Consider the following 13,719-nt stretch of genomic DNA (forward strand, 5'->3'; position numbering starts at 1 on the left):
TTGAAGCATTTTCCTAAAACCACATCATTGTCCGACTAATTACCTCTCAGGCATTGTTGGTAACCCAACCGACGTTGCCAGATTTGGCCAGATATCCGCGCTCCAGCGCGCTGCAGCCAGTGTTGCCAGATTGCGCGGGAAATCTGGCCCAATCTGGCAACGCTGAACCCATATCCACACATATTCGGGTCTGCTCTGTCTCAGGGCGGCGGGAGCGTCCAACCCCGCGGCAGCCGGGGTGATCGGGTTTGGACCGCTCCCGAGTGTTCCTGACATTAAACAACAATCCACCAGTGAGTGTTTCATCTCCTGTGCACGCAGCGACTGTTTCTTCGGTTTGATCGAGACCAGCAGGGGAAACGATGCTTTGCTCGAGGGCACATCAACACGTGTTGCCAGGAGGAGCCGTGGACTGGAATCTGCACAGCCTCCTGTTGCCAGGCAACGCTCGGTACCATCTCAAGGTTTTATTTACTTTCATTTATAGGAAATTACATCTGGAGCTTATAAAGGGAACTGCAAAGGCCGACAAGATTTCAGACACGCCGAGACATTTTGGGCTGGAGATGACCGTGGATTTGTTCCGACTGAACCCCCCCCCCCCCCCCCCCCCCCCCCCCCCGCGGCAGAAGGAGCGCGGTGGTCTGTCTCAGCAGCGGCCGTTTCGGATGAGCTTCGTCAAGCATGTGATTTGATCACGCATGTGGAGCATTGCCGTGTCCGGATTAACGATTTGAACAATGGTAGCGAACACGATGCACACGACCAGGGAACCATTAGGCATGGAGAAGGTCCGGTGGTCCAAGGGGTCTACTGTAGACCCTAGACATGGGCGACGGGGTTCTGGAGGGTCTTGCGGACTCCTGTTTCTAAATGAACAGGCTCACGTTTAAAAGATTTAAAATTGGGACTTTCTCCAATTCTTATTGTATGTCCATATTTGCCTCTTAACCTCCCATCTTTTCAGCCCGAGTCAGTCCGTTTAACCACTGGCTCCAGGAGAGCAAGTTGTGAAGTATGAATGTGCCGCTGCAGCTAGGGTTGTTACACAACACACACACTACAAAGTCGAGGCAGGCAATTCAGCATTTGGAGATGGAACCATGCCAAGCCTGCTTTAAGATGGTGCCATGGGTAGAATGTAGTGGCATCTACCATATTCATTAGTGTGCTTTAATTAGTGATTCCATTCAATAAAGGAATTATTTCCATTAACTCACTTGACTAGCTGATTACCTTATTTTGTCTCTCCGCTCTTCAGAGGTGGGTTTCAATAGTGTGAACTAATACCAATACACGAAACGGTAAAACAAGAACCGAGTACTCCAGATATAGCCCAGTAGAATGTCTTTTATTGCATCATAACATCACGACAAAGTAACACATCCTTCAGTTATGAACAACACAGACCCTTGAAACCGTTTTGCAACCATGGTTAGTTTGACCATGCCCAGCTGCCCCCCTAATCGCTACCAAAGATGATAGCTGATTGGCCAGAGAATTATCCAATAAAAAAAACAAACTGAATTGAATAGGGGAGGGGAGGGGTACATTGTAGAACACTGGCGCGTTCTAGAATGTCCCTTCAAGTCAAAATTCCAGAATGATCGATAGAAACGACGAATCATTAAAGTTCCAATTTCTTAAATTGAACTTCAACTCTCCCAGCCTCGGCCGCTCGTGTTAACGCGGGCAGACGTGCCTTACAACGGCACCGTCGCCCCCCCGGCAGGTCCACGCAGAGAGGGGGTTAACATCTTAGAGGAGGTTAGGTGCACAGGATGGTAAACTGCTGGCCCTTAATAAGGAGTTAAGACTATGAGTGCCAGTGCTTTGGGGATCTGAACACCTGTTAGAAGTAAGGGGGGGGGGGGGGGGGGTAACTAACAAGTGGCAGGTCGGGTTAATATTCTGTAACTAAAGGAATGATGTGCTTTAAGTAGAGCGCTCCTGTGAGCTAAGGTCAAGGTCAGCAGTAGGACCACGGGGGGGGGGGGGGGGGGGGGGGAGGCAGACCCAGAGGGAAGAGCTTTGAGCGTGTGCACGTGCACTGTGGGTCGAGAGGTTTAGTGCACGAGGCAGAGAGGACAAGAGAGGAGCCAGCGGGGCTCTAATGGATGGCCAGGGATAAGCTAATAAAAAACACTGATAGAAGCCAGGTACTGACATCAGCCAGGCCGCGGGCTGGCTGTGATTCTGTTGCCGAGCAACCGTTGATTATACGACAACAGCGATTTAAATGATTTGGGCCAGTTGTGGATAAACCCCCCCCCCCCCTCATCACCAACAACTCAGACAGAGGCGAAACCTCAGCATGGTTAACATTAAAGCACTGGGGACGCCTGACCAACCGCCTCATCCTCACAAAAACTCAAACTCCCAGAACCCCCCTCCGCTCCTGCTGACGCCCACCCCCCGGTTCCCCCCCCCGCCCCCATCCGTGGAGTGGGCGGGGCTTGGCGAGGGAGGTGTGTCTTAGTAGCGGTAGTGGTCGGGCTTGAAGGGGCCTTCCTGGGGCAGACCCAGGTACTTGGCCTGCTTCACGCTGAGCTTCGTCAGCTTCACCCCCAGCTTGTCCAGATGGGCGGCAGCCACCTCCTCGTCAAGCTGCAGGGGGGTGGGGGGGGGGGGAGGGAGGGAGGAGCGATGGGGTTGAGAGACGGAGGAAGCAAAGCAGGGGAGACGCGTCACAACATTTTTATTAGGAAACACGGTAAAAGAATAGGTCGTGCCACAACAAATAGCCCAGACGTGGCTTGATGTGTGTGGCTGTGTGTGTGTGTGTGTGTGTGTGTGTGTGTGTGTGTGTGTGTGTGTGTGTGTGTGTGTGTGTGTGTGTGTGCGTGTCCATCACTGTATGTCCAGCCACACTGGTGCCGCTGGAGTCACGTGCAATGTGGCGTCAAAAACAGACACGCAACGTGATGTCAGAGCTGAAAGCAGCACTTCAACAGATGTGGGTTGCCGTGGGTTTATTCTGGGTTAACCCCGTGAACTCTCTGAACACCACTTCAAAACACCACGTCAAACGCCGGCGGCTGAAGACGGATCACCAGACCACCTTCCAACTGAATGCTTTGGGTTGCTGCCGTCCAAAGACGCCAAAAATACTAAAGCCCGAGCCAACAGGAATCAGGCTCTGCGCCTCTATACAAATCACGCCCCGGTGGCGCGCTGCAACGGCACCCCGACAGGAAGCCGCGTTGGGTCCAAGTGAGCGCTCACCTTCTTGGGCAGGAAGTAGACTCCCAGGGGGTATTTGGCGGTGTTGGTCCACAGCTCGATCTGGGCCAGAACCTGCAGGAGAAGACGATGGGAACCCTTTTAGTTCCTCTGTACCGTCCCCTAGTGGAGACCCAGGGGCCCGGCGGTCTGACCCAGGGGACCCCAGAGGGGTGGGGGGCGTACCGACCTGGTTGGTGAAGGAGTTGCTCATGACGAAGGAGGGGTGGCCCATGGCACAGCCCAGGTTGACCAGCCGGCCCTCGGCCAGGACGATGATGTGACGGCCGCTGTTCATCCTGTAGCGGTCCACCTGGAGGGACAGGGGAGAGGACATACATCATACAATAATAATCCATTACTAACAGCGCCGCTTTGTTACTCAGCCATCGAGTCATGGATGTGGCATACATACGTTCGGCTCCACCGTCAAGGTTCACGTTTCTACTAGACATGTTGTGATTAATGTTATTTTTTCTAATATTTTATTCTTTTTATCATGCACTTAAAAAGGAACGTGTGAACGAAAAGGATTAAAAGAATGCTGCATTTGTTCAACACATGCCACGATAAGCTACGCCTGTAGCTTAGCCATCAACCACATCCAACTGCCTGGACCAGACGGAGGCGTGTTTCTCCCGACAGGATCCACAGCGAGGGACTGAGCCTCCACCACAGGTTTATGGGAGAGCTGCTTTACCCCCCGTGTCAAACGTCAAGGACACAGGTCCAGGACGGGCAATAAAGGGGGCTACGTCTTATTTAAACTCTTCTTAATTGTGTTTGTTTCCTATTCTTACTCTGCACTCGTACCGAAATAAGCCTTTGGTTATCAGTAACATGGTAGTTTAAGCAGGAGCCAACCAACGGCATCCTTCATGAAAACACAAAAGTCATTCATCAAAAGATGAACGACTTTCTGGGGATGAAGACGAGACCTCATCTTGGCAGAAGCCTTGACTGTGTCAGCCGAACGCTTACCTGGGGCTTGATGTTGATCTTATTGGCTGCGTTGGCGTTCAACCAGGCCATGTCGATCTCGCAGTCAAAATGTCCGATGTTGCAGACGATGGAGTCGTCCTTCATGTTCTCAAAGTGGCTGAAGAGAGGAAGGGAGGGGATGGACGTTATAGACACCAGAATAGTCACCCGTAGTCTTCATCACTGCATACCGCCCTGGCATCAACTCCATGGCCAATTAATGGACACTTTCTCCAAAAACGTCTTAAAACCCCGAGTGGATACGTTTGTGTGGAAATGGAACCCCCAACTCTGTAAAGCCCTTGGTGGTGAAGGTGTTTCTGTAAGCATGTGTACGTCTCGCATTACTTTGCCTGGGTAGGAGCATGGTAAGGACCCGTGTGTGTGTGTATTGGTGTGTATTGGGGGTCCGTAAGAGGGGGAGGGGAGGGGACGTACTGGCTGAGGATGATGTCTTCACAGCCCGTGGTCGTGACGAAGATGTTTGCCTCCTTGGAGGCCTCGTCCATGGTGGTCACCTCATAACCTGGAAGATGATGAGGGAGAATCATACGGTTGTCCGACAATGTAGTCAAGCACTGATATGACAAGTCCTCTACTCTCGCCGCAACAAAAAATAAAGAATCGACAAGAAATATAGGTCGACGTAAGGAACCCGTTCTCCTCTTCCGTGATTCTGAATCGATACAGATCGTCACTATTGGTCAATGTTTATTTCCTTTTGTCTTAACTTTGCCTTTGTGTGTTTACAGAATTGCAATCAGTTGAAAAAACTCAAATATGAATAAAAAAAAAAACATTGAGTCCACACCATCATTTACCCCCCCCCTCCATGTACTTAATCAAGAATCCAATCTGAACCAAATCCTGAGGTACCAAAACACTTCCCCCCCGGTGACGGGGACACCCACCCTCCATGGCGGCCTGCAGGGCGTTGATGGGGTCCACCTCCGTGACGATGACGCGGGCTCCGAACCCCCGCAGCGCCTGCACGCAGCCCTTGCCCACGTCTCCGTAGCCGGCGACCACGGCCACCTTCCCGGCGATCATCACGTCGGTGGCGCGCTTGATGCCGTCGATAAGACTCTCCCTGCAGCCGTACAGGTTGTCAAACTTACTCTGGGGAGGGGGAGAGAGGGAGGAGTCACACACGGGATAGGGGAGGAGTCACACCGGATAGGGGAGGAGTCACACCGGATAGGGGAGGAGTCACACACTGAAGAGGGATTGAGGAGTAATGGACAGTAAACTTTAAAAAGCAAAGTGGGATTTGTAGGTGGATGGATGAATCCATTATTGATCCCCAGGGGAAATTGTAAGTCACAGCCGCTTTAAAACGTCACACACACACACACACACACACACACACACACACACACACACACACAGCAAGCTATACAACATAAACAAGATTACAAAATCAAATCAAATATCCGTGAACCAAAAAAGGTGAAAGATGCCCAATTCGCTAGTTTAAATATTTTAACTTGTGTCAGTGCTCCAGATATTTACTCGCTATAATGAACCCAGACATGACGCCGGAGGGTTCTCAGACACCACCGAGTCTCAACGGAGGTCATCTCGGCCATGGCTGGCAGAACTATTTGCGTTAGGCCAGCTGAGCTCCTCCTTCTTCAGGCTTTAGTGCACACACAGCTTTAGTCTGCTGACCAGTTGGTGAACCTCAAATCGCCTGTTCTATATTCTACGGACTAGTTGGAGAATCTGTTCTTGAGACTGCTGACCAGTGAGAACATGGATAACTTCTGTTCTTTGGTCTGCTGACCAGTTGGTGAACACTGAGCATGAGGCAGTGAAACTGTATTACTTCCCTCCTTCGTTGTAGGTCATAGCATTGTGAGGAGGGTGAAACTGTTAAAAGGCTCTATTAAACTGCTCACTATGCTAGAAAGGAGAGCGCTGTCTGCATACTCAGGTTTGTTCTCCAAACATTTTGTCCTTCTTTGTATTAGGACATATGTCCTATACACAATATCTCAAATGAATTGCCCGACACTTATTAACCTATAGATATTGTTTCCCGCATTTGAACTAACTTTTTATGTCCAGATGAACCTAACCTTATGATAGAGAGTCACCAGCAGATGGGGTTTGACTGATGTCTGGAGGCTGATGACTAATAAACATCAATAAGTTGTTTTTCCTCATACAACGTTATAAGAATCACTCTGTAGTGGAGAACAGCACGAGGATGAAGCCAGATTGGGAGACGATGAAGAAGCCAGGATTCTTTCAGGAAGCAGTTACCTTGGTGACAGAGTCGTTGACGTTGATGGCGGGGATCTTGAGGTCTCCGTTCTTCATCATCTTGTACAGGTTGTGGACCCCTGTGGTGGTCTCCTCAGACACTCCGCGGATACCTGGAGAGACACACACCTTTATTACTCAACAGCTAATCAGAGCTGGGGTCTGGGCTACACACGCCTTTTGTCTTTTATTTTCTACGTCGTTAATGAGCAGGTAGGAGACAGGACATCCAGCTCTAGGTCGACTACAGGTTAACGAGGTACATTGAGGATCTAACTCCGACCCCGTCAACTGGGGGTCAGACACCCTAACCACTAGATCAGTGGTGATTTCCCTTTTTTCTGTTGAACCACATCCAACTGCCTGGACCAGAGGGAGGCGTGTTTCTCCCGACAGGATCCGCAGCGAGGGACTGAGCCTCCACCACAGGTTTATGGGAGAGCTGCTTTACCCCCCGTGTCAAACGTCAAGGACACAGGTCCAGGACGGGCAATAAAGGGGGCTACGCCTTATTTAAACGCTTCTTAATTGCGTTTCAGTTTTCTATTCCTTCTCTGCGCTCGCACCAAAGTAAGCCTTTCGTTTTTCAGTGAAAAGGTAGGCAGAGCCATGGCCCCACCTGCTGGTCACCATTTGGTACTGCAAGCCAAAGACCCTGAAGAGAAAGGACTCCGGATGAAACAGAAGAGTGCTGTTCTCTTTATCCAACACAATAAAAGTCCTTCTGTCTATTGGTGTTGAGTAGCTCAACCCAAAGAAACAGTGCTGCACTACACTAGCAATGTTCTCAGAGCACGCATGCGGCAAAGACGTGTGCGCCCATGTGTGCATTCTTGTGCATTTGTCTGAGATTGACCATGGTTTTGTGTGTTTGCCTGCCCAAAGTTGTGCGTATACCCAAGCGTGTGAGTGTGTTTGTGCCCAAGTGATGCGTGTGCGTGTGTGTGGGCCCCATGTGGGCGTGTGCGTGTGGGCGTGTGTGTGGGCCCCACCGGCCAGCAGCTGGGGGTACTTCTGGTGCACCATGTTGGTGAGGTCTCCGCCGTCGTCCAGGATCATGTTGAGGGGCTTGCCATCCTTGAAGTAGATGGTCTGCTCGATGCACCACACGTACTCCTCGTCAGTCATGCCCTTCCACGCGTACACTGGGGGGGGGGGGAAGAGAGCGTTAATGACATCCTCAACACCCCTACCTACTGTTGTGTGTGGGGGGGGGGGGGGGGGGGGGGAGGACAAATACAGATTCTGTGGGTAGGGTGATCTTCAACACACACACACTGTGGGGGCCAGTGGGAGGGTGTTATGACAGCTGGAGAGATGGCTGAAGCCGCTGCCACTATTTGGCCCGTCCTCGCTACATCAATCCCAGCCCGTGTGTTGGAGCGTGTGTGAATCTGGGACTGGCGCCCCCGTCTTTCTGTGATCAGTGTTTGTGTTTGAAGGCTCACCGGGGACCCCTGTCTTGGCGATGGCGGAGGCGGCGTGGTCCTGGGTGGAGAAGATGTTACAGCTGGACCACTGGACCTGAGAGACGGAGAGAGACTTCAGATGGCATCCAAACACACACACTGCACCTGAGAGAGGAAGATAAGATGGAGAGAGGGAGCGATACAGCGATAGAGACCGAGAGACCAGACACAATTGCCTTTGGAAAGAGTACCACATGACCCATGTGGTAGTTCTCTTTTTTTTACTGCAGATGGACGTAGGAAGATCAACTGACTAAAAACCTCATGCCATCTAAAATGGCCTGAGGACAAAACAGGACAGGACAGGAAGAGGGGATGGGAGCTTGATAAAGTTAATCTAATATAATTCATACAAGTCGTTTCCTGTTCCAGTGTAACACCCAGCTCCTAGGCGACTGGTTCGAACACCTGAAACCAGTATTTCAGCATATAACCTTACCTAAAGTACAAATGCAATTATGTTTGACGTGTTTGAAGGAGGGGAGGGGGTAACTAAAGACCAATCCATCACTCCACTCATCATCAGTGAAGCTCCACGTCTAAATTAGGCACAGCCTCGAGACTTTGGATCGGCCACGGCTTAGCTTTTTATTCCCCTCCCTACGCCACCCCCTCCTGAACCAACCGCGGATCAACGCGGGGGGGGGGGGGGGTCTCACCTCAGCCCCGAGGGCGGTGAGCGTCTCGATGAGCACGCCGGTCTGTAGGGTCATGTGCAGGCAGCCGGCTATACGCGCTCCCTGCAGCGGCTTGCTCTTCCCGTACAGCTCCTTCATCTTCATCAGACCGGGCATCTCGTTCTCGGCGATGTCCAGGCACTTGCGCCCCCACTCGTGGAGGCTGATGTCAGCTGGAGGGAGGGAGACACAACGTTGGTTTACAGTCGTTGTTCACCGCGGGAATACAGCGGGAGACGTGGTGGCATTACGAGGCGACGACTGTTGAAAAGCCGTGGCCAACAGCGCGCTTTGAGCCGCGTTTAAAATAAAACACATTTAAAATGTGTACAACGTTGTGTGAGACTTTGTACCAGAATATGTTGCAGATAGAAACTAAATGTATTCATATATTAATTAAATAAAGTGCCTGGATGGAATCCTGGGAACAGTAAGCCAGCCGGTCAGGGGGTTCGTAACCATGGCAACGCTCAAAGGCCTGATGCAAACCTAATCCGGCACATTTTTATATTGTGGAGTCTCATGCTGCATCAATAGGGATTCGTACCGATAAGGTCTCGCTGTCTAGTCTTCCATTTTTTTATGGATCGAAGCCATGACCGCATAAAGAGACAGACATGACCTTTGAACTGAATTTGTTTGGCTCCCTTTTTAAAGCTCCTCTGCCATCAGACTTTAGATTCAGACGTCAAATTTGTTTTAATGCAGTGTGTTGAAATAATGTACATCACGTCAACACAGCCGCGGTGGGAGTCTCGGCCTTGGGCCACTCCAGTTCCAGGCAGCTGGGAGGGAGAGAGGCTCCAGTACAAACACAAGCCCCTCAGCCCTCCTAACTAGCGAGAACCAGAACAGACCTGAACGAGGAGCTTTGAGTTAACAGATAAACCAGGGGGGGAACTGACCTCTGGAGTCCATCGTGTGTTGATACAGAGGGGCACGCGGCACAGTAACTTATTGGACTAGCAACGCTCTTAAACCAGAGACGCTCTTTGCATAATAATTACAATTCATTTTAATATACAACCAGTGAGGAAATTCACCCTACAACACTCTGAAAACTAAATATGTTGTAATCAATGGTAATTCCTAGACTAATACTTATTCAGTTTTATCCAAAAAGTTACTTTTTCAGATGCATGTCCACTAGAAGCAGGTACGGGTTAGGCCATCTCGCTGAAGGATAACTACAGGTAGTAAATACATCGCAGGCATTAAGAGTTCAAACCCAAAAACCTTTAGGCTGGCCGTTGAACCACCCCGACCACTTTTAACAAACCCCTAAGTAGACCAAATCCAATCCACCGCGACTGCTGTTGGGAATGGAACTCCAACAGCTGAAGCAAACATGGGACTTTGGCTTGGAGTTGCACTGTTGGGCAACTGCTCAGCGGCCACTAAACCGTTACTCTAGACACCTGCTGGGGTCTGGAGGGTCAGAGGGGAACAGGTGGGATATTATAGACCCCCGCAACTCACTTTCACGGAAGTTTCACATTTTAGAATATCAAACATTTCCTGACAACAATTTAGCATTGATGAACTTGATTGTTGTAATGATGAACTTGATTGTTGAACTTTAAGTCCTTTATATTAAATTTGAACAGATACCGGTTTGTATGTTGTGTAGATCATAAGCAACTTAATCTTTAAAATGCTTGCATTCGTTTGATATGACTTGAGAGATTTTATATTTCTCTAACATGCATAACCCGCAGACTTTTGCACTCTGCCTTGTGAGTCTCCATTCCGGCGGATGACAGCATGGAATTATAGGAGTTGTAGTTTTCAAAAACATCCTGCGTAATAACACACAGCGGCTTGTGGTTGTACAATAAACTACAAATACCAGCGTTTGGAATACCAAGTTCTCTACACTATGGTTTTTTGAAATGTGGCCAAGAGTAACACATTGATTCATTTAAAAAATGTAATAACGTTAACAATTTAAAAGAAACGCCTTGAAGAAATGTACAGAAACCGACGCAAAATGCAATAGACTTTGAATAACCAAAACGCGACACCCAGGGGGAGGGACTGCAACAGCCAACTTTGGCCATGTGCTAGCTTATGAAACCACGGCTCCTGCAGAGTATTCAAACAATAAACCATCAATGAACCGGTTTGAAGCCCACGATTAAACCCAGTTAAAGAACCCCATTACATATACACATTAATGTGTACGTACGAGTAGGCTGAAACACACACTTGCGAACATGCATCATGCTATTTATTGACAACAATGAGGCTTCCTATCGGGCTAAGCCACCGGTATTAGACGCACTACTCCGCTCTCTCAGGATATAAAGGCTGCAAAAGGCTGCATACTCACCGACTTTGAAGGCAAGTTTCTCAGACATGGTTGGTTTCTTGGTGGTGTGTTTCGGGAGTGCTGAGAGTGACACCGCGGCTTGGGAGAGGGACTGAGAGTGAGGTACGGTCTGACACAACGTGACTTTATAAAGGAAGGAAAGCGCCGTAAGCGCTCTTCATGTGCTCAAGATGTCAATCCACCTGTTCCCCCATCCCATTGGCTGCCCTAGATCCCGCCTCCCCCAGAGAGCGCTATGACTGGTTTGGAGGATATCGGGAGGGTTGGCCAATTGCGTGCAGAGATGAGCAGTGGGCGTACATCCGTCTGGCCCTGAATAGTAAATAGAATTATGAATTGCATTACCGATCACATTCTGAATCAATATATAACATTTGTTTAGTCAACTGTGATGATTATCAGCTACAGGAGGTCAAAGTGTCCGTCATCAACTCATCATCAACTTTTATTGTTAGACTCAAGGTCCATTCAAAATACATACAATACAAAAAAAAATAGACAACACACACATTAAAAAGAATAAAAACATTCCGACCACTTATAAAAGGCACTTATACCAATGTCTCCAAAGGTATGACTGCTAGCGTACTGCGCTATAACTTGGGTTCGATAGCAGCATTATAATTTCATTTTTGAGTCATTCAAGCGACCAATAAATCTGTACATGAGGTTCCTCAATAAAGCTTGTAACTCCTGCATTCACAAATAGCTCACTTGCACTGCTCCACCTTGGTTTTTTAATTAAGATTCTAAAACAATCATTGTAAGCAATCACTGTGTGTGTGTGTGTGTGTGTGTGTGTGTGTGTGTGTGTGTGTGTGTGTGTGTGTCTGTGTGTCTGTGTGTGTGTGACACACATCGAAAGGGAACATGATGTGCATCGTTTGAGACAGACAGACAGTAGTTACATTGTAACCATTTAAATCACACAATCTGAAGCCTTTTGCCTCTAAATCAACAGCTCTTATTGAAGAAATATACACAACTCATAAACTGCATTTAATGTCCCTTGCAGCTACCCATTTCAAGTAGAACGCTAGTGTGATATTAATGGAGTGTGTTAATACTTATGAAAAACGCTTGCTCCATGCAGTACGTGAAATTCATCTAATTTCCCATATATTAAAAACTTATTTTATTCAAAGTGAAAATGTGTTTTTTTACGTTTTCCTTAAGGATAAGAGGACGCTATCGGCAGGCTTCAGAGAAAAAGCTGTGTTTTCCCACAGTTCCCGAGGGCTAGCCTATGGACTCCTGACCCCGGATGCCTAATCAGTGGATTTTGTTTTGCCCTTGAGCAAGTTTATACCAAACACACTGATGGGAGGAATTAGTTTCTACCCTTCCTAACCTTCAATGCAAAATTTAAACAAACATTTGAATGAAAGATATTCCAATATTTGTTCACGTCAAGTGGAAACCATTACACTCTAGTGTTCTATAAAGTAGGCCTTCAGTTTCCTTGGATGTTCTGCTCTCATATATTAGACAACAGCTGGTTCTCCTTAAGGAGGAGGGCCACCTGGAAAATGGTTCTCCTTTAGGAGGAGGGCCACCTCACTGGAGAACGGTTCTCCTTTAGGAGGAGGGCCACCTCACTGGAGAACGGTTCTCCTTTAGGAGGAGTGCCACCTGGAGAACGGTTCTCCTTTAGGAGGAGGGCAACCTCACTGCAGAACGGTTCTCCTTTAGGAGGCGGGCCACCTCACTGGAGAACGGTTCTCCTTTAGGAGGAGTGCCACCTGGAGAACGGTTCTCCTTTAGGAGGAGGGCCACCTCACTGGAGAACGGTTCTCCTTTAGGAGGAGGGCCACCTCACTGGAGAACGGTTCTCCTTTAGGAGGAGGGCCAACTCACTGGAGAACGGTTCTCCTTTAGGAGGAGGGCCACCTAACTGCAGAACGGTTCTCCTTTAGGAGGAGGGCCACCTCACTGGAGAACGGTTCTCCTTTAGGAGGAGGGCCACCTGGAGAACGGTTCTCCTTTAGGAGGAGGGCCATCTGGAGAACGGTTCTCCTTTAGGAGGGCCACCTCACTGGAGAACGGTTCTCCTTTAGGAGGAGGGCCACCTCACTGGAGAACGGTTTTCCTTCAGGAGGAGGGCCAACTCACTGGAGAACGGTTCTCCTTTAGGAGGAGGGCCACCTCACTGGAGAACGGTTCTCCTTTAGGAGGAGGCGGGCTGACTCACTGCAGAACGGTTGTCCTTTAGGAGCGGGGCCGACTCCGCGAACGGTTCTCATGTTTGGTTTCAGGACGTTTGCGTTGCTGATAAGTTTCAGGACAGAGGACAGAGGCCAGGGACTATTACGTGTAAGGTGAGAGGACATCACACACGCAGCCCCCCAAGGGTCGATCAATTCACTCCACAGCAATGACTCTAGTAACTGCAGTGACCTCATCTCCCTCTCAGGACAATGTCAACGAAAACAAGTTGGGAACCCCCCTACAGGGGCCCCGTGTTGTGATATCCATCAGCACAGGGGTGCCCAATGTGTCGATTGAGATGGACCGGTCGATCTCAAATGTAGTGAATGCGGTAGCTAGATTGCGTGATATTCCAAAAAAGTATCATCATAAGTATCATCCCTGTGGCATTTACCACTTGATTGAAGAAAATCATCTGCCAGACTTTGACAAACGGTACAAGACTTTGCTTTTGTCGAGCCAATCATTTATGTGCTAAAAAGAGAACGAAATCCAGCACTGTCTCACCTGAACAGTGGAAGATGAGATTTTGACAGCACAAGCTGATATTGAGCTGAAGTCC

At 49.1% G+C, this 13,719-nt stretch overlaps 1 protein-coding gene across 1 annotated transcript; it reads right to left on the minus strand.

Moving 5' to 3' along the window:
- Positions 1-1,330: 1,330 nt before the first annotated feature.
- On the minus strand, positions 1,331-11,081 carry ahcy (adenosylhomocysteinase). Its single transcript, XM_079748495.1, has 11 exons — positions 10,950-11,081; positions 8,600-8,790; positions 7,920-7,995; positions 7,464-7,616; positions 6,472-6,584; positions 5,115-5,322; positions 4,642-4,729; positions 4,204-4,321; positions 3,413-3,535; positions 3,226-3,297; positions 1,331-2,607 (listed from the first exon to the last, which is right to left on the minus strand). The coding sequence occupies exons 1-11, from the start codon at positions 10,975-10,977 to the stop codon at positions 2,476-2,478; spliced, it is 1,302 nt and encodes a 433-aa protein (XP_079604621.1). The 5' UTR covers positions 10,978-11,081; the 3' UTR covers positions 1,331-2,475.
- Between the last annotated feature and the right edge of the window lie 2,638 nt (positions 11,082-13,719).

This window comes from Pollachius pollachius, assembly GCF_949987615.1.
Source record: "Pollachius pollachius genome assembly, chromosome: 12".
NCBI classification, from domain to species: domain Eukaryota; kingdom Metazoa; phylum Chordata; class Actinopteri; order Gadiformes; family Gadidae; genus Pollachius; species Pollachius pollachius.

What these genes read in the sequence shown, in the direction of transcription:
- ahcy (XM_079748495.1), bottom strand. Translation starts at nt 10,977, where the DNA reads ATGTCTGAGAAACTTGCCTTCAAAGTCG. An exon ending in TCAACGACTCTGTCACCAAG is followed by an intron (nt 5,323 to 6,471) that starts GTAACTGCTTCC and finishes CCCCCTCCCCAG; the next exon opens with AGTAAGTTTGACAACCTGTA. An exon ending in TCTACTTCCTGCCCAAGAAG is followed by an intron (nt 2,608 to 3,225) that starts GTGAGCGCTCAC and finishes ACCCCCCTGCAG; the next exon opens with CTTGACGAGGAGGTGGCTGC.